At 39.3% G+C, this 26,706-nt stretch overlaps 1 protein-coding gene and 1 long non-coding RNA gene across 4 annotated transcripts in view; one reads left to right on the top strand and one right to left on the bottom strand.

The window, feature by feature from the left end:
• The window catches only part of LOC119865233, a 60,333-nt gene extending 39,955 nt beyond the window's left edge, over window positions 1-20,378 (bottom strand). The window contains exons 1-4 of one of the 3 annotated variants that reach the window (XR_005376589.1): window positions 20,209-20,364; window positions 14,277-14,437; window positions 5,235-5,347; window positions 4,807-4,870 (exon numbers count right to left, since the gene is read on the bottom strand). This is a non-coding gene — a long non-coding RNA (uncharacterized LOC119865233). Of the gene's footprint in view, window positions 1-4,806; window positions 4,871-5,234; window positions 5,348-14,276; window positions 14,438-20,208 lie in introns of those variants that run through there. The other 2 variants (XR_005376587.1, XR_005376588.1) reach the window with 2 other exon arrangements.
• The window catches only part of MYO16 (myosin XVI), a 481,192-nt gene that overhangs the window by 289,036 nt on the left and 165,450 nt on the right, over window positions 1-26,706 (top strand). Inside the window, exons 21-23 of the mRNA XM_038570035.1 lie at window positions 6,896-6,968; window positions 20,274-20,426; window positions 24,154-24,354. Coding sequence (XP_038425963.1) covers window positions 6,896-6,968; window positions 20,274-20,426; window positions 24,154-24,354 — 427 coding nt within the window. The remainder of the gene's footprint in view (window positions 1-6,895; window positions 6,969-20,273; window positions 20,427-24,153; window positions 24,355-26,706) is intronic.

Consider the following 26,706-nt stretch of genomic DNA (forward strand, 5'->3'; position numbering starts at 1 on the left):
TTCCCCTGTTCTACTGAGATGTAACATGGCCAAAGTGTGTTTAGTTCAGTAGATTTTACACAAGCAACGTGCCTGTGTGACCTTCACAAAGACTGGAAGGTAGAATGTCTGCAGTGCTTTGGTAGGCATCCTTCATGCACTTTTTCTGTCCATTTCCCCCCCCTCAATGTCAGGTAGGGAAGGGGCATCCACAATGTTGAATATAGCAGTAGTTCCTTCTTATTCTGTCCCTAGGGAATATTCCGTTGTAAACTCATGTCTGGACACACACCCCTAGTGAGTTATTTCTTCTCCTGTTTGTGGGCACTTGGGGTGACCCCAGTTTTTGACTAGATGAATAAAGCATTCATGAATACTCTTGTGCGTATCTTTAAGTGGACGCATGCCTTCATTGCCCCTGATACGTGCCCATGAGGTGAACTTCTGGGTCATTCCATGGGCTTGTGTTTAGCTTTAATAGAGGAAGCCAAACCACATTCCAGATTTCAAATCTAAGTCACCCACAGCAATGTCTGAGGATTCTAGGTGCTCCACATCCAGTAAATATAGCTTTTATTTGGCTCTTCATTATGATGACTATTTATCTGTATTTCTATTTTCCTAACCATCTCTTTTAATACATGTTGAGTACTTGGAAAAGCGATGCCATAATTTGCTTAAATTGCTGTTGTTCTGATGCGAGGGTTGTTTGAGACCAGAAGTATAAAAGTTCATATAAGCTGAATATTATTTAAGATTTAAAAGAAGTAAATTATAGGTAGGTTGATTTTTTTTCCTAATGATGCTTCTGGTAACAAAACATAGGTCTATGTCACTGTTACAAAGGTAGCTTATAAGGAAGAGGGACATATGTTCATTAACAGTAGTTGAGTGTTGATGGTTTTCAGCTGTGAGTGGCAGCTTTCGTTGATAAAGGGGATTTAAGTAATCTTTTATTATTTCCACTCTTATTGCACTTGAGGAGGGTTCCTTTCCTGGATCCCATAGGCTGGAATTAGATTTGGTTCCGCAGCTGGCAGTGGATTTAGGCTGTGATTCATAGGGTTTGCAGATGCAGGGCTAGTGTTTGACCACGGGCGTTTGAGTCCTGGGTCCATCTAATGTTGGTGAGCGCTCGTGAGTGACTTAACCTTCACTGTCCTGGCTCAGTATTCTCCTCTCTAAGATGCGGTGATCATTGTACTTACCTCATCAGGTATTTGTTAAGGCTAAATGAAATAAAGCCTTGTATTTATTTAAGTTCTTTTTTTTTTTTTTTTTAAGTTCTAATGGTGCTTGGCACACACTACTCCCTAAGACGGTAGATCTGAGTTCGACCCTCACCCCAAGAGTTTCTTGTATATCCAGGCTAATTAAATGCAACGTTCACTTCAAGAGGTTTCAGCTTTTTACTTCCTATATTCTCTTTCCAGTGGGAAGGAGCACAAAGGACTGCGTTGCAGAGGCCATGTTGACCTGTGTGGGGTTTCACTAGGGCTAGAAGGAGGCAGACAGCTGCTTTGGTGACACCGTCCCCACCTGTCCCCCAGCTTCTAGTTCTGCTTGTTGGCAGCTGCAAACTCTTTCCCTAATTTCAGACGCGTTTGCAGAAAATGATAAGCCTCATGTACTTCCCTTCAGTCAGACATGAAAAGGGAGGAACTTCCCAAAGTCTGCCCCCAGCAGCCCCACCTCTGCATCATCTCACAGACTCAAGAAGGCCCCACAGGATTCAGATAAGCTGTGGCATTGGCAGGATTCGCCTCTGCGATGAGGCATCTTGCCAGTTATTCTTCAGCGTGATGGTGGCAGACTCGGTGAAGGCCATCGCATGGCCAACATTCCCAGGAACTTTGTGCCAAAAACCTCCACGAAAGTGCATCTGACCTGGGCAGGGTGTCTGGATAGCCAGATTGTTCCAATCTGATGTGCTTTTGTATTTCAGTCTTATCCCGTCCGGGGTCCTCCAGGTCAGGATCAACCAGAGAAGCTGATTCACCTCTGGCTCACTTGAAGCGTTTTATACCGGGCAGGGTTCAGCTACTTCCCAAACTGACTAAATCTTTGGGTAACTCTCTAGTTCATCTCCTTGCCGAGGGATGAGCGAGGATAAAAGCTGACCTGCGCATTCCCACCAGACCTCTTGGCCCCAATACAATTAGCACATCCATGTTTCAACCTACGCATTCTCTTTAAATTGGACTTTCCTCCCTTCCCTTTCTAATCTTTTTTTTTTAATTTTTTTTTATGATAGTCACAGAGAGAGAGAGGCAGAGACACAGGCAGAGGGAGAAGCAGGCCTCCCTTCCCTTTCTAACATACATCAAAACAAAACCAATTCCGATGGCATTTCATATTTTGTCTGATATAAAAGGTGTTGCATTTTACTAATAAGTAAATGCAAGTGACACAGTTGTGTTGTTAACCATCAGGAAAGCCTTCAGTAGAATTTTAAGGCAGAACCATCTCATTAATATGTTAATTTTGCCTGTAGGATTGACTCTCAGTGGATCCGATGACCTCGGTCTGCTGCCCCTCCTTGCTAGAAATTGGATGTTGGGTTAAATGCCTGTGTAATGCAAGTCAAGATATCAATAAGAGAAATGACAGCAATGCTGATTGCCGCACAGCATGGGCATTCTGCTGGCTACAAGTCCTTGTGACCTTTCTGCCAAGATTGCTGTTGTAATAACAGACACATACTTCTTCAATCGTAGATGATGAAAGAGATTTTGTAAAGAGATGAACACATTAGGTCTGTCAGTAGTTGCAAAATTAATCCTAAAAATGCATTCGTTTTCCCTCTGACATTGGTTTTTCCTTCCTCCTTCGCTTTTTCTTTCATAGTATTTTTATTTTGTGACCGAATATAGTTTGGTACCAGTATCTATGAAATATGGGGAAAAGTCAGTTAAACGGAGTGCTCATTCAACCACATTTATGCTCCTCTAAATTGCCAGCTAATAATCTACCTGGCCTGATCTGAGCTGGAATCTTTAACATGTGCTGCTCACCCAAACACACCCGGGTGGCTTCAGCATCTTTCTCCACTTGTCTATGTGATGTCACCATCCTCGTGAGAAGGGGAAGGACACAGGTAGTGTGATATCTTGCCCTTTCTCCTTCCTAACTTCCTTCAACATTATGGGCAGTAAGTACGAGGCTGCTGTTGCCAAGGCCACCTGGGAATCGAGCAAGGAGTCAAGGTCTGAGTGGGAGGTTCTGGTGTAAGTGGGCAGAAAGCATCCATACTTGCAACCGACCCCAGGGCCCACGTTGTTCCTCCTGTTCCTGGAAAACCAGACATCCTTCTCTGCCCTCCCTCTGCTGGGCTTCACTTCCTTTCTCTGCCCTGAGGTTATTGCTATCTCTTTCCGCACCAACTCAGAAAAATCCCCAAAAGTGGTGTATATATATATTATATATATTGGTATATAATTATATATTATATATATTATATATAATTATATATTATATTATAATTTATTAATATTATATAAGTGGTATATATATAAATATATATATATTAAATTAAGGTTAAGGATAAAGAGTATTATAAGATCCATACAGAACATTAGAAAATTAAGAGATCGCCTCTAGGATGACCATTCAAGACATCTCCTGCTAACATGTGCTTAACTTTCTCTGTGCCATGGATTTACTTTTTAACATGGGTGAAATTACATGATGCTCCTATAAGTGTACAAATGGTATACATTTTTGTTTCCAGCTTAGCGTTTTAGCTTTTGTTGTTCAAGAACATTTCCCGTGCTTTCATAGTGTCATTATAAGCATCAATTAAATACTTACTGGTTATAAAAATATAGATACCTTGGAAAATGCAGAATAGAAAAAGTAAACAAAATCGATTTCTATTTCTTCTTCTTGGGCTGACTATACTTCTTTCAAGGTCTTCTGAATACATAATTCGGGCTATTCTTTATATGGAACTTATATATTGGTTTCTATTAACTTGATAGATTCACTAAGTTAATCCATCATAGGATGCATGCTGTTTAATTAATCGTGTCTTTAGTGTGGGTTATTTGCTATTTCTTTTGTTGTTGTTACTATAATTAAGGTAATGATGAACATCTTTGTTTGTAAGTGTTTGATTGCATTTCTGATCATCGTTTTAGTATAGGTTCCCCTATATGGAAATATCATTCAAATGATATGAACATTTCAAAGCTTTATGCCTCATAACCAAATTGTTTTTTAAGAAGACTCTACCAATTTTATTTATTTATTATTTTTTTAATTAAGTACACTCTACCTCCCAACATGGAGCTCAAACTCATGACCTGAGATTAAAAGTCATGTGATCTATTGGGCAGCCTGGGTGGCTCAGTGGTTTAGCGCCACCTTCAGCCCAGGGCATGATCCTGGGACCAGTCCCATGTCAGGCTCCCCGCATGGAGCCTACTTCTCCCTCTGCCTGTGTCTCTGCTTCTCTCTCTCTGTGTCTCTCATGAATACATAAATAAATAAAATCTTTAAAAAAAAAAGTCATATGATCTACTGACAGAGCCAGCCAGGCACCCCAAGACTCTACCAATCTCAACTCCCAACAAAAGTGTATAGAGTGTTTCTCATCTTAATTTTTTAAATTTTATTTCTTTAGTAATTATAATTAGATTGACATTTGTAATCTGCCCATAGCCATTTATATTTCTTCTAGTAGCTTCATTTCTATAGCAAGTTGAAACAACAATTTTTTTTTATAGCAACTTGCAGGGTCACCTGAGTGGCTCAGTCTGTTGAGCTTCTGACTCTTCATTTCAACTCAGGTCATGATCTCAGGGTGGTGGGATCGAGCCCCATGTCAGGCTCAGTGCTCTGTGAAGAGTCAGCTGGAGATTATCTCTCTCCCTCCCTCTGCTTCTCTCCCCTGAAAATAAATAAATACAATCTTAAGAAAAAAAAAAAAACTGGCAGTGAGTAGAGACACACTGTCTACCAGCAATTGGTCTAGCACTGTATTTACATTGCTTCTGATTGTAATAGCCATTCATGTGCATAAATATTACTTGCTGTCTCGGTTTTATAGATGAGGAACCTGCAACACAGTAAACAGAAGCAACTTGCCAAAAGTTGTCCAACTAAAAAGTGTCTGAACCAGGATACCTGCCCAAGACTGAACAAGTCTAAAACCTGACTAGCTTTGTCACCAAGCTCCTACAAGGGAAACAAAGCAGCTTATTACATGGAAAACGCACACACACGCACACACCCTAAACAAAACAATGACTCACCTTACACCCTCAATGCTGTTACCACTGAGTGAGCATCATCCCGGCATCTCCTGGTGTGCATAAGTCACCAGGGAGGATGGAGGCACACATGGGTCAACAGATTGGAAAAAAATCTATGAAAATGAATAAGCAAACATGTTTTAAAATAATACCCACATCTAATGGTTTTTAATTTTATTTATGCAATTTATCCTGAAGAGAATTTGGTGTTTGTGTAATCATATTTTTAAAATTTGCCTTTGATTTTTCTCAGAACTGAAAGCAGAACAAATGATCACATTTGTTTTCTTGTGCATTTTTATAGCTTCTTGCTCTAACAGTCTCTCTCTCTAATCCATGTAGAGTTTATTTGGGTACACAGGGTGAGGTACAAAGCTGTTTTTTCCTTCTAAAAAATTAAATTAATTACCTAGGGGCATCCATTCGATGACTCTGCTTTTCCCTCACTGCTTTGTATTCCCTGCCATGTGAAATTTATATTAAGGGCTTCTAAAATGCTCTCCTCTCTGTTTAGGAAGCTCATATTCGTACCATCTACAAGAACTAATCTTAGAGACAGAATATCATAGAATCATTATGCTATCTTTTGTAAAAAGAAACTGGTCATTTAAATGACTTATTACATATCACCCTAAAGTATTATGATTCTGCACTGATAGTGAACACAACATGCAGGCACAGAGAGTTGGTTGTCATTTGTGCCATTTGGACCAATCGAGCAGAGAACAAAAGTGTCTGCAATCACCAGGACAGTGAAATAGAAAACAATCCATGATGACGATGGACCATCACACCCATGAGCAGAAAATTCGGACAGCAGTCGTCCTGCTGAGGCTCTAGAGCTGCCATGTAGGAGCACTGGGTGTGTGCCCTCCAGGTGACCAGTGTTCCAGAATCATCCAGGTCTTTCTTTGTGAGAAGCTTCCTCGTGCCCTCTCCCCGTGCTGCCCCCATTCCCGGCAAAATCCAGGCTGTCGGGGCTCCTGCCACCCTCTCCTCTGCCCCATGTCCTCACTCCCCATGAGGTCCCACGTCTATGCTTGCCCTCCCAGTGGACCACAGGAGAGAGAGTTTACATCCAAAGCAAAAGGGTCACGAGGTACTCCCATTACTACATCCAAGTATTATGTTCTTCATTCTTCTCTATAAGAATTTCTTTAGGAAGGTCATAATATAATTTTTGTGAGGGCATGATTGGGTCTATCAAAACACATATCTGCAGCTTCATTGTGACTTGCCTCATACTATTCTTACGTATGATGAAGTTGATGAAGAAGTCGTGTGAGACCACGTCAGCTTGTGTATTAACTGGCAAGAGCCACTTGACAGGTAGGCACAGACCTCCTCTCCTTTGGTGGAAGGAGAGACAGAGGACTGTTTCAGAGAAACAAATATTCAATCACCCATGTACTGTGACACTGTAAACTTCAAAATCAGTGTGTTTTAATAATGCATCTGTGTTTGAATGAAGCATCAAAGAACATTTCTTTTCCCCTGATTTTCAGAGCCTTTGTATTAGACTTTAAGATAACTATTTGCCTCTTTTCAGTCCAAATTGGCAGTGACATGCTGAGTGGCCAGATTTCTGTGACCTGAAGTAGCAATGGGGGGTTTCATGTAAGAGACCTAAGTATGCTTGCTCACTGATCGTTTCCTTTCAGCACACAGACTTTGGATATTGGAATACTGGACATCTTCGGTTTTGAAGAATTTCAAAAGAATGAATTTGAACAAGTAAGTGGGTTTCTTTTGAAACTTTATAAGCTTTGATGTGGTTTTTTTTATTAATAAGTTAACTCTTTAATTCAATAGGGACTGCAAAATTACTTGCAAATACAAAATTAAAATAAGTATTTTACTATCCTATTTTAAAATTTATATCCTGGGTTTATGGATATATTCATCCTTTTTGTGTGATCTGTAAACAACTGGCGTAATCTTTTTTTTTTTTTTTTTTAAAAACAGAAGCACTCATTTTATTTTATTTTATTTTTTTTTTTTTTGAAGCACTCATTTTAAAAGATAGGATGACCTGCTATTTCAACCAAGTCACAGAGACAGAGGGCATTGCTATGTGAAATTAGGGCAAAGGTCTTCAGAAACTGTGGCCAAAAATCAGAATGGAAACAGTCCATTATGCCAAGTACTGTTATTCGTAGGATCATCTCTATGTGACACTCATTCATATGACTATCGGAAACTCATAAAAATAGATTCAAGAGGCACTGATTATTTTTAATCCATTTACAGTTTAGGGTACTTTGAAAAGCACTCGTTCTTTTTTTAAGGATCTCCATAGTAATGTATGAATCATTTAATCAAAGTAAGTGTATCTAAAGATTAAGTGTTAAAGAAGAGAGTAGAAATAGAACCAGCCCCAGCCAGCAGAGAAAGGGAGGTGAACCTATGAAGAGGTGTAGGTGGGAAGAGAGAAAACCAGGCTGTACCACAGCATGGGAAGAGTTACATCAGTGCCGTGGTTTGGGAACGCTTTGAATAGTTACATCACTTGTTCAGCTTTATTTATTTTATTTTTTAAGGTAGATCATGTAGCGGTGAATGACACTAGATGGGACTTTGAAACCCAATTCTATGACTTTTACAAGAACTGTCCTGATCAAGAGGAAAAACCTGTAAAGAACCTGGATTTCCTTATCTGTAAAATCAGGACAGTAAGAGACTTCCAGAGCTGTGGGGTTGAACAAGATGACTGTTCTAGAGGTTCTGGTGTCATTTTCTAGCTCATGTCCCTGTGTAAGAAATAATGGAGAGCCACCGCTACTGTTATAAATGAGGACACTTGAAAAATCTTTTAAAATTCAGCCTTTTTTTTTTTTTTGTCATAAAAAGTGGTGCAGCATCTTGTGAGTAGATCCTAAATCATGTTGACTCACCTAATCCAGGGTGAGTCATCATGAATCATATTCTTTACAAAACTTTTAGAAAGTCTGGTATGAAATACGACTAGGAAGACCACAGATTTCTTCTCCTTTCAGACTTCTGTATCCGGGGGTGAGTGGGAGGAGGAGGAGGACTGTGGTTTTGTTTATTCATCCCTTACTATAAGAAACTAGCAGTGCACAGAGGAAGAAGGTAGTTAAAAGACTGATCAGTAAAATGGCACAACAGATGTGAGTCTGCCAGCCTTGACCTTGATGCAGCTCTCAACACAGGTATTTGAAGGTCATCTGGCCAGCAGTATTGATTCCGGACATTTTTTCCTTAGGAAACATACAGGCTCTCAAGTCTCTAATGAGACTCCCTGGTTTCTCCATCTCCTGGCATGCAACATGCAGAAGCCACAGGTGGAGTCCATGCGTGCCCAACACCCTGCCTCACAAGCCACACAGTGATCTGTCCAGCCTGTGCTGATGACTGGGATGTACAAAACATGAGTGTTGTTTTCTTATGAAAACTTACTACTTTTACTACAATTTTACATACATCCCTTGTTCTTTCTTTCTGCTAAATATTTTAATTATATACTTTAGAATATATTCACAAGCTGCGATTTTCATATAACAAGGAATGGCATGTTTTCAAATCTAAAGAGTGGGTCTCTATTAAATACCAAAAGGTATGGGGCACCTGAGTGGTTCAGTCGGTTAAGTGACTGCCTTTGGTTCAGGTCACAATCCCCTGCATTGGGCTCCTTGCTCAGCTGGGAGCCTGCTTCTCCCTGCCATTCCCCCCTGCTTGTGCTCTCTCTCTCCTCCTGTCAAATAAATAAAATCTTTAAAATAAATAAAAAGGGGAATCCCGGGGTGGCTCAGCGGTTTGGTGCCTGCCTTTGGCCCAGGGCGTGATCCTGGAGCCCCGGGATCAAGTCCCACGTCGGGCTCCTGGCATGGAGCCTGCTTCTCCTTCCGCCTGTGTCTCTGCCTCTCTCTCTCTCTTTCTATGTCTATCATGAATAAATAAATAAAATCTTTAAAAAAAATAAATAAATAAAATAAAATAAATAAAAAGATAGGCAGATAAATAAATAAAAAATACATACATACATACATACCATAAGGTAGTTTTAGACACTTCTGGGTAAATCTCAAGATAAATTCTTTGGTTTAAATTATGAAAAAATATAAAAAAAAAAAAGAACTGCACCCTTTTCCTAGATTTGCTTGGCTCTTGTATACAATAGTAACTAGGAGCCATTTAGAAGAATAAAATTATTTTCTTTGTGATGAATCCAAATCTCAACTTACAGTGGATTTAGCACATTTCTAAATTTGCATGTGAACTTATCACAAAGGCTTTGGTTTGAATGCTCCATTCTAGATTCTTGAGTTGCTGATAGTATGTGAACTTCTTCATTTTATAGTCTGCTTTTTTTTTCATTTTATATTCTATTGCAAACTTTCAACAAAATGTTTAACAAATCAATACTGTGTTCTGAATCAAACCCAGAATAATATTAGTACCTTTCTAAGTATTTATTTTATTCTTTTTTGAGCTTTTGTGACCCATCTATTGGCTCTTTGCTAGAACGTCAATTCCTATGGTGTTGAATTGTGTATTCAGGTACAGCATTTTGTATATAATAGAAGCTTAACAAATACAGTTGCAATTGAAATCTTAAGAATGAATTCATAAGAAAATATCTTCATAATGGATCTCCTAGTGGTTTCCTTGCTCAGGAATAAATGTATATATTTCAACTGTTCTTCCATAAGAAGGCTGACAAAGGTTTAGAACAGGGACAGTTTGAGGAGATAGCTAAGAAGCACTTCAAAACCTCAGCATCCCCAAGTACCTCTAAAAGATTTGACAGGCCTTTGCAGTTCTTTAGATGAGAATTTATTTCAGCTAATAGGAAATGCTAATCCTGTTTTCTTTGACTTTTAATGATTTGTTTCTATTTAGAGCTATTTTACATATTATAAGATCATATTTAGAATAAAATATATAACATTATATATATATATTGAATCTACCATCCTCATTATTTAAATAATTACCTAATTACCAGCTCACTCTCTGTTATGCAATACTTGATTTTTTGAACCCTACTTCCTTTATCACATAAAGTTTATCTCTAGCTCTGGAAAAGTATCTCCTAAGGCATTGAGGGAGAAGCCCCTCCAGCTGACCCTCTGGCATCACCCAGTCAATGATTTCCAAGATTGTAATGCCCAAGAGACAGAAAGATAGTGAACGAGACAAGAGTATCCCTTACACAGTGATGCTAGAAAGGAGAAAGCACTTCTCACTTTCTTCTTCCTTTTGAGGCATTAGAAAGTGAGAGAGAGAAGTAAAAACATTTCTACTTCCAGATGTGACTATGTATTTGGAAAAGGGAGAAGACTGAAGGAGACATCACTGTAAACAACACAAGGACTTGATACTTGATAGAGAAGCTAGTTTCGGCATGAGCATGCAAAACCAGAAATTCTTTTTTTTTTTTTTTTAGATTTTGTTTATTTATTCATGAGAGACACACAGAGAGAGGCAGAGACACAGGCAGAGGGAAAAGCAGGGTCCCTGCAGGGAACCTAATGCAGGACTCCATCCCAGGACCCCGGGGTCATGACCTGAGCCGAAGGCAGACACTCAACCACTGAGCCACCCAGGCACCCCTAAAAAAATAGCAATTCTTTTGTAGCTTAAAAATAACATGTTAGAGGCACAATGGAAAGTGAAGACAGACTGACCTTGTCACATGAAGTAAGTAGCCTAAGTGAGGGGCTGTGTAGAAGGCTCCTGAAAGTCTCCACTTGCACACAAACAAGTGGAGAGATGAACTGATTTCTCAGATGGAAGGACCTGCTGTCTAGAGATGCCAGTCCTCCCCAACCCATGGCACATGTAGCCCAGGGCAGTCCCACAACAGATAACTGAAGAATGGATGGCATAATCAGACCAGCTCAGTCCTGCCACTCCCAATAAATATGGAATCAGGTAGTGAGTATCAGTGACTGCTACCCTTGGAACAACAGACGCACCCAAAATGCCTATCAGGTGTTCTTGCTGAGAAAGAAGGCAGAGAAAACCTGAATATAATGAAGTTTCCTGAGCTAATTGCTAGTCACCAGGAACTGGGAACAGAGGAACATAATAAAATAAACCATGAGGATACACTCACAAATCCAGCATATGGGAAGCCATACAGGACAAATGATTAATTCAACAACATATAAATTGCAAGGGTAAAAATATAGAAGAAGGTGGGTAGCCTATAGATTCAAAGAGATTTAAGAGATATAGAGGTCAGTTAAATTTATGGACATTATGTCGATCCTTGTTTACATATAAAACTAATGTAATGTAAAATCTGGATATTTGATGAAATGAAAGAATTATAGTTGATAGAAAGTATGTGTGTTAAAGGTACTGTGGATGTGTTCTCTAAGTCCTAGTGTCTTAGAGAATTATACTAAGATACTTAACAATTAAAGAGAATTCCTTGAGATGAGTCTAGTTTTGAGGGTAATAGAAAAATAGGTAAAGCAGAATTGGCCATGAGTTGATAATTCTTTAGGTTTGCTGCTGGCAGATGGGGGTTCATTACGTTGTTCACCATTGAATATGCTTAAAACTGTCCATAATATACAATTTTAAGTAAATGATAATATTTTGAGATTACATGAATATTATAATAAATGATAGAATAGTTATGCACCCAATAAGTGGGATTGCAAAGCCCTACATGCTACAAATCTTTACCAAAGACACAAAGAACAAAGTCATGAAAAGTAACGATTTAACATTCAATAATTTTCCTAAATTTCTCACTACATACTTAAAATGCAGCTATGTATAATGAAATACTTAGAGCTACAGAGTTTAGTAAAATTGCATATCAGCAACCTACTGTAAGAATATAGAGAATTTGGGCAGCCCGGGTGGCTCAGTGGTTTAGTGCTGCCTTCAGCCCAGGGCCTGATCCTGGAGACCCGGGATTGAGTCCCATGTCGGGCTCCCTGCATGGAGCCTGCTTCTCCCTCTGCCTGTGTCTCTGCCTCTCTCTCTCTCTCTCTCTCTCTCTCAATCTCTTTCTCTCTCTCTGTATCTCTGTCTCTCATGAATAAATAAATAAAATCTTTAAAAAAAGAATATAGAGAATTTAAAGAGAGAATACATTTGTTCAAACTTAAAGGTTCCATTGCAGAAGATAAAATTGTGATATATGACCTATCTTTATGCCAGGCTTCATCTAAGCTGATTTCAGAAGAGTTGTCAAGGATTTGAAACATTTCCTTGCTTACAAACCCGTTTCTAAAAAGTAAGATTTACTGGAAAGTCCAGATGAACAGTAATTCAATCAGGCTTATGATAAGTGTTCAAACACTAATAAAGCCAGATACCTTGACTTCTAAAATTTTATGAAATGATATTATATATTTTGGCAACCTCAACCTCAAAAAAAAAACATAAAATTTTCAGTTGTGAAATTACTATCCTAGAAATGATGCGAAGGTAAATCACACCTTTAACAGGGAGTATCCCATTTTACAGATGGTAAAACTGTAAGTGCTGCAGTCTCTACTGTGTGATAGAGTATTAGCAGCAGCAGAAAGGATCTGTTTTCCTGGCTGATTGGCATCAGGACAGTGTACGGTTAATTCATTCAACAAACATTTGTATAAGTAAGAAATTCCAGACCCTGTTCCAGGTACTAAAAAATGTGCAGGCCGGGGCACCTGGGTGGCTCAGTGATTGAGTGTCTGCCCTTGGCTTAGGGTGTGATCCGGGGGTCCTGGGATTGAGTCCCACATCAGGGTCCCTGCAGGGAGCCTGCTTCTCTCTCTGCCTCTGTTTCTGCCCCTCTCTCTGAGTCTCATGAATAATAAGAATGAGAAGAAGAAGAAGAAGAAAGAAGAAGAAGAAAGAAGAAGAAGAAGAAGAAGAAGAAGAAGAAGAAGAAGAAGAAGAAGAAGAAGAAGAAGAAAGAAGAAGAAGAAGAAGAAGAAGAAGAAGAAGAAGAAGAAGAAGGAGAGAAGAAGAAGAAGAAATGCACAGGCATTGCGGTGTGGTCTGTAAGATGCAAATGGAAGAAGGACCAGTTCTAATCTAATACCATGGGAGAAGGACTAAGAAGTCTTCATGAGGAAAATGTTGATATTTTAGCACCAAATATGGCAGAAATCCAGTACAGTTGTCATCATAATTAATGTCCTGACAACTATTAGGTTTCAGTATAGATCCGGGGCACCTGGATGGCTCAGTTGGTGAATCGTCCAACTTTTGATCTCAGGGTTATAAGTTTAAGCCTGCATTGGGCTCCACACCAGGTGTAGAGCCTACTTAAAAAGAAAAAAAAAATAGCTTTCAATATTGATCCACTTACCACTCTATTGATTGATCTATGAAAACAAAAAAATATTTTATTGTTAAGTCTCATCACATTTAGATCTCAAAATTATACATACATTAAATATCCAACTCAGTTTAAGAAGAATTTGAATGAGAATATTTAGTTTCTTTACTTAGCAGAACTAGTAGAGTACTATTCAGGTTCTATAGAAAAACAGTAATTAAATAATGAGATGCTATTTTAATGTACTTCTTACAATAATATTGGTTTTTTACAGATTTTATTTATTCATGAGACACACACAGAGGCAGAGACATAGGCAGAGGGACATAGGCAGAGGGAGAAGCAGGCTCCCTGGGGGAACCCTGATGTAGGGACTCAATCCGAGGATCTGGGCATCACTACCCGAGACAAAGGCAGACACTCAACCACTGAGCCACCCAGGCACCCCTAATATTAGATTCTATTTCTTAAAGACAGAATGGCTAGAAGTCTTGAGTGAGGGTGCCTGGTATGACCAGTAGAGTGTACAACTTGGTTTCAAGACCATGAGTTCAAGACTCATGTTGGGTGTGGAGCCTACTGAAAAAATACATACATACCTACATATATACATAAATATAAGATAAAACTAAGAAAAGGAAACAAAATAAATGAGACAGGGAATAACAATTTTAAGTATGTAAACTACATTTAATGACATTTTCCCCTCCAGACACTACAACATTAAAAAATATCACCATTTTGGTGTTAAGGAAAGCAAAGCTCAGATAATTTAAGTAACTCACAGAAGGACACAGCATGAAGCTCTGAATTCAGAACTGTCCCCAGAGCCACAGGTTCTCTGAAGCTAGACTTGATTGTGTATTTTCATCCTACATCTTCTAAACTGCTGCCCATCCATGAGTATATTTGCTTGCATTTCTCTTAGGGCGCAACATTATTTATTCTGTTAAATATAGAAATAAAAAACTTAATAAATTTATTTGGCATCATTTTTTCCTATAGTGGAATATTTCACCAAGTCCTTTTACTATGTATAAATAAATTAGAGAATGCAAGTGTATCTTCTGTATTGCAGAGCGATTAAGAGGAAATGTTTCAGGATGTCGGAAGAAGAATGAATGGGTTTGAAAATATCCATCAGGTCACCTTAGACAAGAGTGAACTGAGTTCTTTCAGGGATGACCAACCAAGGAAAAGCTTACATTTACAGTGACAGCTGTTTGGATAGAAAGCCCAAATGTGCTGATCAGGAGTATAGATTCATTTAGTTTTCTGCTAATAAATAATCAATAATGGCTACAAGTTCTCTAGCCCCCACTATGAGCTGGGTCCTCTTTCTGGATGATCTCTGACTCTCACAGCAACCACCTGGGGAAGGCTTTGCTGGCCAAGTGGGCAGTGTGGATGTGCGTCCATCTGGCCCCAAGGCCAGTGCTCCTTGTACTAGCGTATCCCTCTGCCACCTTGTGACCACTATCCTGAAGAGCTCGTTATTTATGGAGTACCTCTTAGCTTTGCATTTAATCCTGAGTAATGACAACTACTTTAAAAAGAATGAATATTTTAGTAGAAATTATGTATTGATTATTGTTTTCAGGCCTACATTAACAAGTTAATATGAAACGAGAAGGCATATTGATTAAGATGAGATTTGTTGCTAAATACACACACACACACACACACACTTATCTTTTGTTGAAAAGTGATGAAGAGTATAGTGCCCGACACTTTAAAATATGAGAATTTTGACCAGAAGTTACATTCCCAACAACTGGGTATGGCTTTTATGTAAATAGAGGGATATATTTTATGGATAAGGTAGCATACAAAATATATAAAAATATAGTTTTTCTTTTCATTTGTAGTTTCCAATTCTGACGTTAGTAGATTATGATGTAGAATATAGCAGTCCATTTAGCCAATGGGTTTATTGTTGGCCACCCCTCGTGTCAACCCCTCAAATCCCAGAGTAGTAATTACTCCTATTAAAGGAGAATACAAGTATGAATTAAGCCCATTAGAATTTGAATTTATTTTGTGAGCTTGTGTGGCTCTAAGTAAGAGAAGCACTAAAAGAAATGTTGAGACAGAGTTTGCCTGGATAAAAACAATGCATTTTTTAAAGATCTATTTATTTATATATTGAGAGCGTGAGCATGGGGAGGGGCAGAGGGAGACAGAGTGTCTCAAACAGACTCTGTGCTAAGTGTGGAGCTCCACGTGGGACTCGATCCCACGACCGCGGGATCATGAGCTGAGCTGAAACCAGGAGTTGACCGCTTGGCTGATGGAGCCACCCAGGCACGCCTGAATAGAAACGATGTTTTTACGCCTGTGACGTAACTTCCACCTAGCTTTGCTTAAAACCTGTTCTGCAGTTTGATTTTGAAGTTTCAAAGGGCAACCAAAAGGGCCAAGGACATTTGGTTTGTTTAGAAAAGAGTAATCCACCAAAGAGAAGTGGAGGGGCAGGGAGACTGGAAAGGATGAAACCCAAGCCCATCCAGGGAAGACACCACAGCAGCAGTAGGGCCTGGCATGGGTGGGCACTCAGCTCCTTCCTGCTGACTAGGCTCCTGGAGGGAAGGGGCCCAGCATGCGGCGTCTACACAGCTCCCTGGGCCTCTGGTACATGACATCAGTAGAGGCACTGTTGTCTATCAGTTTGAGACAGATGGTGCTAAGGGAAAGTAAACAGGCCCTCCCAAACAAGGACAGAGAGAAGAAAGGCCTCTACCATCATAGGATATTCAAAGAAGGCAAAATAAATTACAGATTTTAAAAGCTGAAACAAATCAGAGAGGTACCATTCCCTCACCAGCCTCTGCACCTGCTGTTTTATAGACAATGTGTCAAAATCAGGAATGATTGGTTTGTTGGGTAAAGAACATAGAGCAATCTAACAAGCCCTGAGGCATGCTTTGAAAAAGTAAGATAGAGATTCACAGTATAGGTGGCATAAGGAAAGGCCCTGAGAAGTCCTGCAGAGAAGACCATTACCTTAGGTTGGCTCAGTGTTTCTCCAGTGGGATTCTGATATAGTGTTTTTTAGACAGTGTCAATTGACATTTCATTCAATTAGTGTTCTGCTGAACACGTGCTGAAAACACAGAATATCTAAAATCTGACATCATTCCTGCACAATCTGACATCCCATTACTGTAGTCTACAGACATATCTGTATTAATTGAGAAACAAATCAGTGAATGGGTTGTGTGTGTTCTGTGCTATAATCTCTTCCAGTATGTTCACCATATCTACATATTAAAATCCCCTGGAAAGCTTTTGAAATATATCAATGTCTAGGCCTCACTCTGACTAGATTGGTTTGGGGTCAGGCTGAGACATCAGCTTTTTCGAAGAGCTCCAGGGCATTTCCAGTGTGCAGTAAGAATGTGAATTGCTGTCTAATGTCTAGGGCTCTGCCTTCAACTGGAGTCAGCTTTAATTAACCTCCTGCTTTAATTTTGTGATGTAAATGTCATGCTCTATTATATTTTTGCTTCAGAGATATTTCACTGAGTAATAAAAGTAAAGGGAGAACAGTTGGCGAAAATTTACTCAAGAAATTAAGTTTGTCATTAATACAAATGATAGGCCATCTGGATAAGCAATAATGTTCTGTTACTAAAGAGTGTTTCCAAGGGGTGCATAATTTTTATTATTAAACCAGTTAGCAACGGCACTTAATGTACAAAGCATGTATTTTAATCAGAGAAGGGTGCACGCTAATTAAACAGTCCTTAACAATTGCTCATTTTCATCTATGAATACTTACCTTCGCTCACATTCAGGCTGCTCGGAGGAATACCCAGAAATTTAGTGGAACCCAATTATGATTCTGATGGATGACGTCAAAAAGTAAAAATGATTGCTTTGCACTGAAGTCGATCATATTCTCAGTTATCAATGCATTGATGCTTCTAGATATGAAAACTAATTTTCCTGTAAACATATTTCACTGTATCTTTCTCTGGTTGTGTCTAATACACACCCACATAGGCACACACCACACAGCAGTTCAGTGAAGCTGAAGGAGGGGTAGGCAGGCTCTGGCCATGAGTGGGGCCACCTATTTTGTGGATGGGATACATTTTTTTTTTCCATTTTCAACTAGATATCTGACATAGGCTGTTATATTCATATTAGCACCCTTAGCTACATTTCCTGGCAGTGTTGACATTCATGCTACACTGCTTCTTTTACATTTTTTTTCTGTTTTTTTTTTCCTTCTTTCTCTTCTTTTTCTTTCTCTCTTTTTTTTTTTTTTTCTTTTACATTTTAACTTGGGTTCAAGCAGTGGGTGCTTTGAACAGTATAGGATTAGGGAAAGGCAAACTGTTTTGGTAGAAAAGTGTAATGTACGCATTACTGCAAAATGTTTGAAAACTATTCCACTTTGAACTGTGCATACTCCTCGTGATTTCCTTTACTGCTCAGCATTGCTCTTCTCTTAGAAACACGAAAACATTTCCGTTGCGGAGAGCATCATTGTAATGAAGGCTGCAAGTCAAAAATCCCTCCACAGCCTACTCAGCTTTATACATCCAGCTGGCATTTTCCCTATGGGATTTTAATAAATTACTTCTTCTTTTCCCCTCCAAATACAAAGAACATGATGTACAATAGAAGATTCAGGTGTATTTTTCTGATTGCTCCATGTCACAAAATACTGTCTGATGCCTCAGCTTAAAAAATTGAGGCTCGGTAGAGAAGCTGGATGTTTTATGAGTCATCATGACCAGGAGAGTAAGAAATTGAGTTATTGTATCCAAAACCACAGGCCAAATCCTTTTTATGTTAGCCAAAGTTTGGCAGATTACTTTAGGCCTTCCTGGGTGGGGGGGGGGGGGAAGAAGGGAAGAAAAAAGATGTACTCTGACCCCCTCCAGCTCCTTCTAATTTTTCTGTGACTTTCACTACGCTCCCACTTGGTATCACCATTTTCACTGAAACAGCGGATCAATTCGGCAAAGCCAAGACTCAACTCAACTAATATTAGTATTAATATTTTATTAATATTAGTTAAATAATAGCAATTGAAAGCTCTGTTTGTATAATTTTACAAAAAGCCTGAGTCAGTCAGAACAGCCAGGTATATCGGGAGATGCGCAGCTATGAAGCAGTCAAGGGTGAGAGGATTCAGGCAAGTTGTCATGGAAAGTAGTTTCTGCAACTACAGGCCTGCCATCTATTGTGAATGCAGAGTGATAAGAGAATCCTGTTCAACGTGTTTGAGACATCCACATCTAAGTATTTTCAGTTACTGAAAATAGAGATACATGTCCTGTAATTTGGGTGTTTCTTATACAATAGAGAATCATCCAGGGATGTTCTTGTTTTGGAATACTTCATCAGACAGTAATCTATCAGACAACACACAGTAACAGGCATCTCCTTATTTTTCATGGCTTCGACCTTTATCTCCTGAGCAATTCATTTCTTAAAATATATCACATGTGGGCATATTCTCCAGAACCACTTATAAACCACTTCTTTGGTAGAAGATCGGACTGCTGAGATACAGAATCAACTTATGTCTTCTTAAATGATTTCATATATTTTTTAATATCAAAAAGTTGGAAAAATGACAATTGTATTTATCATATAATTAAGGAGAGTATTTTCCGGCGGTTTCATTCCATAATGGAGTCATTTATTTTCTGTTCATTTACTGAAAATATTTCATCCCTAGTTTTTAACAGCCTTTGATAGCTTTCCTTCATCTTTAGTAACAACATTTCTTCATTATTAGAGGAGTATAACATCTGATTAGATTGGGGAAACATCTCAAAGTATTATTTTTTAAACAAAGTGAAATAAGCTCTTAAAGTCTCCATTTTTCTTGTCTACCAACAGTTTTCAGAAATTTCTGTTTTTCATTTATGACAAAATGAGAGTAATGAGTAAATGTATTACTTTCCTGGTGGGGCTGCTACAGTGAACAGATGCTACACAAGTTTTATGGAAGGGGCTTGTCTTTCCAGAATCACTGCTGGAGATTTATACTCTGGCGAGTAAGCACAGATCTGGGTCGGCTGGTCTCACTCTAGTTTCAGTGGAACAAAGCAAGGGGATGAATGTGCGAGGCTGTATCAGTTACAAGGAAGGAAGGATTTTCCATATGATATTTAAATAATGAGTTCCGTCTCTCTCTTTGCCAGCTGTAATGTGCAGACTTATTGGTCTGTGTCCATATTCAAACTGTTTTTGCCTTAACAACCACACATGTCAAGTTCAATGTCTTATGTGACATGTTGTCACCGGAGGTGGTTGTAATATTTTTATATCCCGAGAATTGATGGGTGAAAGTGAGGGTTTGTCAAAGAAAGCTTTAACATAAATATGAAGCACTTCCAATTTTACCAGTATCTCAGGGACTCTAGTTGTCAAGGGACAGAGAGTAGCTCTAACAACCACTGGCCAAATCAGACAGAAGGAAGAAACCCAACTTTTATCCTCAATTGTTGACGAGAGCCCAGATATAATTTCCTTTTGGAAAATTTTAAAATACTCAGCTGTATTTTAAACCCCAACTTTGTAAGTTAGTGTTAAAATTATATTTCTTGTCTTTAAATTGAATAATGAGACCGTAAGAAGTCAACAATATCAGGTGAAACTCTTTTCTTTGACTTCTCAAGCGGCACTGTAACAATTAATCTGAATAGACTAATGAATGGGTGTGGAACATTCTTGAGTCAATATGTCACTGACCTGAAATCGTCCCAGAACGAGTGGATTTGCATGGCCATAATTGTTTTCTTTCTCCCCTCCAATAGCTTTGTGTCAACATGACCAATGAGAAGATGCACCACTACATCAATGAAGTACTTTTTCTACACGAGCAAACAGAATGTGTACAAGAGGGAGTTGCCATGGAAACAGCTTATTCTCCTGGTAACCAGGCTGGAGTTTTGGATTTTTTTTTCCAGGTATTCATATAATATAATTAGATACTTTGCAGGATTTAAATATATTGGAGACAAAGAATTTTCTTTCAAGGGGCCTTTATTTGGAGATATCTTTATATATGAGACTTTGCTTTTTTTTTTTTTTTTCAGAAATTTATTTTTTTCAGAGCTGATTTAGGAGGACAAGTTACCCTTTTCTGAAGGGACATTTGAGGGATTATCAGTTCATTGAAAGGACTAGAAATACCAGATAATTTTGTTATAAAAATATTCAGCATTGTTTTTGTCAATAAAACTCTCCTTTGGCACAGTTCCAAATCCCCAGTGTACAAAATTAATATTTTATAAGACAATAGTAAGACTAACAAGATCATAGAACAGATTCAGTGAATCTTTTAAATTTTTCTTCAATTTATAATTTGAAATATGGAAAACCATTGATAGATCTGTATATGGACATACAATCTTAGGACATCTGCCAGTGTTGACTCTTAACCTTTATTATCTCTACCGTATAATGCAAGAATCTTTGCCTCGATATCTTTATCATAAAAACAAAAATCTCCTACACAAACAGCAATCCCTCTGTACTAATGTAGAAAGACATGATATACACCTATCAATAATATCTCTACAATGCTTGAACATTGCTTAAGCCTGCTACCTTTCAGCCACTGGAGAGCATAGGATGCAATTTCCTACCCTTTATTTCTATAAATGTAGATTTATATGTTTATTTTACACATTTGCCTAATATGTAAAATATTCTTCTCCTGTTGTCTGCTCGTCAACATTCTTTATTTTAATGACAGAAGAAGCCCTCTTCCTCCAGGAAGCCCTCCTTCATCATGACACACATGGTATATAACTTCTCTATGTAAGGTTTAAAAATGTCTTCACAGCGACGGCAGTATATAGTGAGCTGTGTATGGAAAGTCTCAGACACCTGCCGCCCTCATTCTCACTTGTGGCTGTATCCTTGAATGCTAACCAGTGGCCAGCAGCATGACCTTCTTTCTATCTCTTCAATGGCTATCCTTGAGATCTTGCCATGGAGTGATTATTTCCATAGGAGGACACTCGTCAGTTGGAAATGAGAGTGGGCATTTTTGTGACTACACTTTGATACCCATAAGAATGAAGAGCTATACCAAGTATAGGGTGAAGCTTGGATGTACCTGCAAATATGCATACCAGGCAGGTGTACCCCACAATATAAAGGAAGCTTCTTGTTTCCTTCTTGATTACAGTACCTGCAATCCTCTTCTGCTCACAGACATCTGGATTTTTGCTTAAGCCACATTCATGTTTCAACAAACATGCATTTGTCTTATGTCCATGGAGGAAGGGATCAGATTCTCACCTGACTCTCCACATGTATAGTGCATTTTGGAACTGTTGATCTTCATTGATTTCTGTTGTTGAGGTGAAATGGCATATACTTTGCACAACAACTCCATCTCGCTTAAGCCTTTACTTCTGAAGGAATTGAGAGCCATTTTTTATGACTTCTTTTCCATGTTCTGTTTTCTTCTTCAGACACATCAGCAAGTTTCCAAGTCATAGTTTGACTATCACCATTCTTTCATGGCTTGATATCAGACATCCAGAAAACATAATACATATGAATTGTAACACTTTTGGAGACAATACAAATTGTAATCCTTTAAAAAATATCTCATTGGTATCCGACTACTCTATCCTTGGAAAATATCCTCTTGCTTTTGGAGTAGAGCAGTTTGGCTATATTGGAAGCAATCACTTCCCTTGTACTATGTGGGGCCTTGACTTTGAGTTACTGAAACACGCACTAAATCTCTAAATTCTAGCCTCCAAAGAGAAGGTCTGTCACTGCCCCTGAAACATGAATGCCCATGCAACACCCTTAACTAGTCCATTTACCCCTCCATGCACAGAGCATGTCTGTGCATACTCGAGTGTGTGTGAGAGGAGTGTAAGCGTAATAGCACATGAAGGAGCATTGTGGCACGATACTCAAATGCACAGGTGAAGAAGCAACTTATGCTCTTAAGTATCACCATCTTACTCTTCAGCAAATAGGTTTTACAAATTGAAATGAAGAACCTGATCTTTCGAAACATCCCAAGCATGACCGGTCCTTGCCAACTCCTCATTGACTTTTCTTTTCGGGCTTCTCTCCATCCATTTTGTGTACCTATACTTTTATTTTTGCACCTCTGGGCTCTTTATAGGGTCCCAGGTTATCTGAGTATGTGCCATACAGTGGACTTCCTTCTCCACACCCCCTGACCAATCCACCTCTGTGTTGGTACCACAAGTCTCTGGAGGTGTTAGTGACCTAGGTCTTTTGCTGAGGTGTGTCAGCTTGCTTTTTGTAGCCCTATCCAATTCCTTCCTGGTGCTCCTTTCACCCTTTGCCAGTCCTTTCTTCTCCTTCCTTCCCAGGGAGGCTGTCTGTCTGCTCACTCCAGAGATAACCTTCAGTTGCCAAATGTCCTGCAAAGGGCACCCCTTGGTAGGTGAGTGCCCACCGGGTATAGAGCCTTCCCATAGCTGCCACTTTCAACCTTTCTTCTCTATGGGTGGCACTAGAAGTATTCCAACTTTTGCATACCTGAGACAACTGTCTCTGCATTTTCCTTACCATGAGGAAACTCTAAAGGGCTTGAAACAACTAAAATAGTTCAGCCACAAGGAAACAACTTTCTATTGGCCAAATAAATAACATCATGAAAGGCCTGTGATGTCATGGTTTGGTGACCTCGGGTCAGTATAGATCCCTTCACTTCCTGAGAAGAATTATTTTATAGATTCACATCTCCATAAGCATGCTGACTTGATGTGAAGAATTAAGCTATATGACAGAATAAGGTAAAAATAAATAATATAAATTACCTTATTTTCAAAGGTCGATTTGACATGTCAACAGAAGAACTTTCCTAGGGAAGGAAAGATAAACAGCACGACAGTGGGTAAAAGTTATTCATCCGATGTGTAAACCGCGTGGGCACAATGGTGTCCTCTGTGTGCGGGAAGCGAACTGTCAGTGGTTGAGAAGTTCTTTCAAGCAGCGTTTTCCTTCACGTGAGATTAATTTTAAGTGGTTGCTTATGTATGACTTTAGCTTCCGTGTTTGACAGCTATAAACTGTCAGACTTCTAATTTGAATTTTTACAAGTTATGGCTTCCAACTTTATATGTTCCCGGTCTTAATACTGAAATATTATAGTCACTTCTACTTCCTGCTGAATAGGATTTTTCTAGAATTTTTATGACTCAACAGGATTGTAGCTTTGGTTTTTGGATAAGTGACTTGCCCACTGTTAACTATGAAGAGGTCGATACAGGCTAGAGGTCAAGAAAAATTATACTTCTCCTTTTTTTGGCAATTTTATTTTTCTTACTGAAATAAGAATATACTTTTTAATATCTCCAGTGTTTTAATGACCTTAAAACACACTCGTTAATCCGTGTATTCATTATCAATGAATAATCAATTATTATAATCAATTATAATCAATTATTATAATCAATTATAATCAATTATTAATCAACCAATACTGTTACAGCCTACATTATCTCAGAGTTTGGCCAGGTATTAGGGATATGATAGTGAGCAAACATAGATGTGTATTAAAAGTAGATGAATTCATTTTTTTCAGTGCTTATAGGAACATAATGAAAATACAAATGAGCATACCTGCATGATAACAGAACCATCCATTTGAGTGATGGAAGAAACATATTCTCTCTTCTTGATTTTCAGAAGCCATCTGGATTTCTCTCTTTATTGGATGAAGAAAGTCAGATGATTTGGTCAATGGAACCGAATCTTCCCAAAAAGCTACAAAGTCTCCTAGAATCTTCAAACACAAATGCCGTGTATTCCCCCATGAAGGATGGGAACGGGAATGTTGCACTCAGAGATCAGGGTGCGGCGTTCACCACCATGCACTATGCAGGAAGGGTGAGTTGAAAGAGTGGCATGATGTCGCATGCGTCACGATGTTGTCAGGATGAACTTGCAAGTTTTAGATATTTTAGAGTTTCTTATTTTCATGAGTTAAAGTTGGCTGAACAACCAGCACAGTTTTACTTTCCTCAGCTCTTTTATTTTAACCTGAGAAGGACTTCGCATCTTCAGAATGTGGGTGATGAAGCAGGTGGTCAAGGCATTCCATCATGTTCCCCAGATTCTAATATAACATGAGCAGGAGGGCCGTGGCTTTAATACACACAGCTCTGCTCTGAACTCTGGGATCCCTTCATTATCTAAACAAATATTGGTCTTTTGAGTTTGCTTGCCCTCAATGCAGTTTTTAGTATTAAATTATTTTTCTTAAAGCATATCAACCTGAGTAAAGAAAGCTACTCTCAATCTTCTCTCAGCTCCTTAACCAGTTTAGTAAAATATGTTTTCTTTCTTAGGTACCTTCAAGTAGCTCCTCTTACCTGCTTAAAAAATCCTCACACTCTGTAGGCCAGGCTGATATCCCAGGCTCTGAGGTGATGCTGGTCTTTTTAGCCATGGCTTACATGTCACAATCCCCCTACCCCCGCTCCCCCCCCCCCCACCACCACCACCATCAGGTGACACCTCTGTTCAGGGGACTTTTTCTAATCCACTCACTGTTTCTGCATTCCATGCTTCTCTGGGCATCCACTCCTCCTGGTCAAGCTTGAAATACCCTCCTTGCCTTCTTCCCAAGGTCACACTGTATACATCTTTAGATACTCCAATCCAAGTCCCACTTACCCTCAATCCAGGCCCATCTACGTTAACTGTCTTCCACTTTTGAATTCGTGGCCCCTGGTTTTCTCCCATTTGGCACTTAGCGGAAGTCACATACCGGAAGGTGAAACCTCCAATCAGCGTGTTTCAGATCATTCCAGCCAGTGTCCACTGAGACTCTACTAGGTGCCAAACCCAGAGTATTAGAGAAACAGATGAATAAACTGCATTGTTTGCCCTCACATATCTCACTGTCAGCAAATCAGGAAAAGGCAAATTAACATAGTTATGATAGAATTTGCTTATAATAACATTGGTAATATTAACGAAGCTCTATATTACCCTGAAGAAGGAAGCAATCATTTGGCTCCCAACCTAAGTGTGGAAATATATTCTAGTGGAGGTCAAATGTGGGGATGAGATAGAGTTCAGTGAGGATAAAAGGAAGGAGCATTCTGGGGTAGATGTGGAATTTTGAATAGCATGTGCATCCCCCAGGATGCAGTTGCATCGAGCAGAATCCACTATAGCTATTCAAGTGGAAAATAATTTGGTATGGGAAAATAATCCTCACGAGACTCCAAGCTGAACATTCAGAAATAACTCAAAACCACACCTACAGGATGGAGTTTCCAACCTAACCATGGCCTCATCTTTGATCCGGAAGCTTCCAGACAAATCGAGAAGCTGCTGCTCTAGGTTCTGACTCTCCGTGGCCACCACCCACTGCTGATATCTTTAAAGGGCCTATACTCTGACACTCAGCATGGAGGAGTCAGGGACACAGTGACTGGGCCTGGGGTTCTCCACTGTGAGAGAAGACGAAGCATCTTCATGATGTGCTTATGAGCCAAAACAGGAGAAGCAGCAGAAGCATGGCCTCCATCACGCCTACCTTTGAATCGTGTGCAATAGTCCCAGATTGGTGGAAGCTAAAGAACAATCAGATGCTAGCTGCAAAGAAGTCTGAGAATCCTCCTGCCTTCAGACGTGTGCAGTGCAGGAAGGCGGCTCTTCCTGAGAGTGCTGTAGTGTCCACCCACTCTAGATATGGGAAATGGTACAAGAAGTACAGTTAAGTCTACAGAGATTGGCTGGAAATAAATCTCAAGAAAGGCTCTTTGGGGCCAAATCATGAATAAATATATATGGACTACTGAGGACCTACTCCTCTTGATTGTGTTAACTCCTTAAATATTTTCAGACAGTGAGGCACAGAGGACACGACATGAAGTGAGACACAGAGGACACAACATAGGGTGGACTCGGGGAGAGGCACAAAGGACACGACATAGGATAGACTCGGGGAGAGAGGAAGGAGGTTCTGGAAACACTCAAGCAAGCACTGAGTTTGGACCGAAGGAGAAGATCGCAGAGCTGGTGTCCTCAAGAGGAGGCTGCAATGCCAATGACGCAATGCCAATGACACAATCTCCAAAGCCAGTGGGAACAGTAGCCTGAAATGACAGGCATATCTCTCCGATGGTCAGATGGTTCTAGTGCCAACCACAAGAGGAAATCCTGGAAAAGAGGCAGTCTGGGAAGAAAGATATTCAGTATAGATATTTTGAATTTGAGGTTTTTAAT

The sequence above is a fragment of the Canis lupus genome, chromosome 22 (genome assembly GCF_011100685.1).
Source record: "Canis lupus familiaris isolate Mischka breed German Shepherd chromosome 22, alternate assembly UU_Cfam_GSD_1.0, whole genome shotgun sequence".
Classification (NCBI taxonomy): Eukaryota; Metazoa; Chordata; class Mammalia; order Carnivora; family Canidae; genus Canis; species Canis lupus.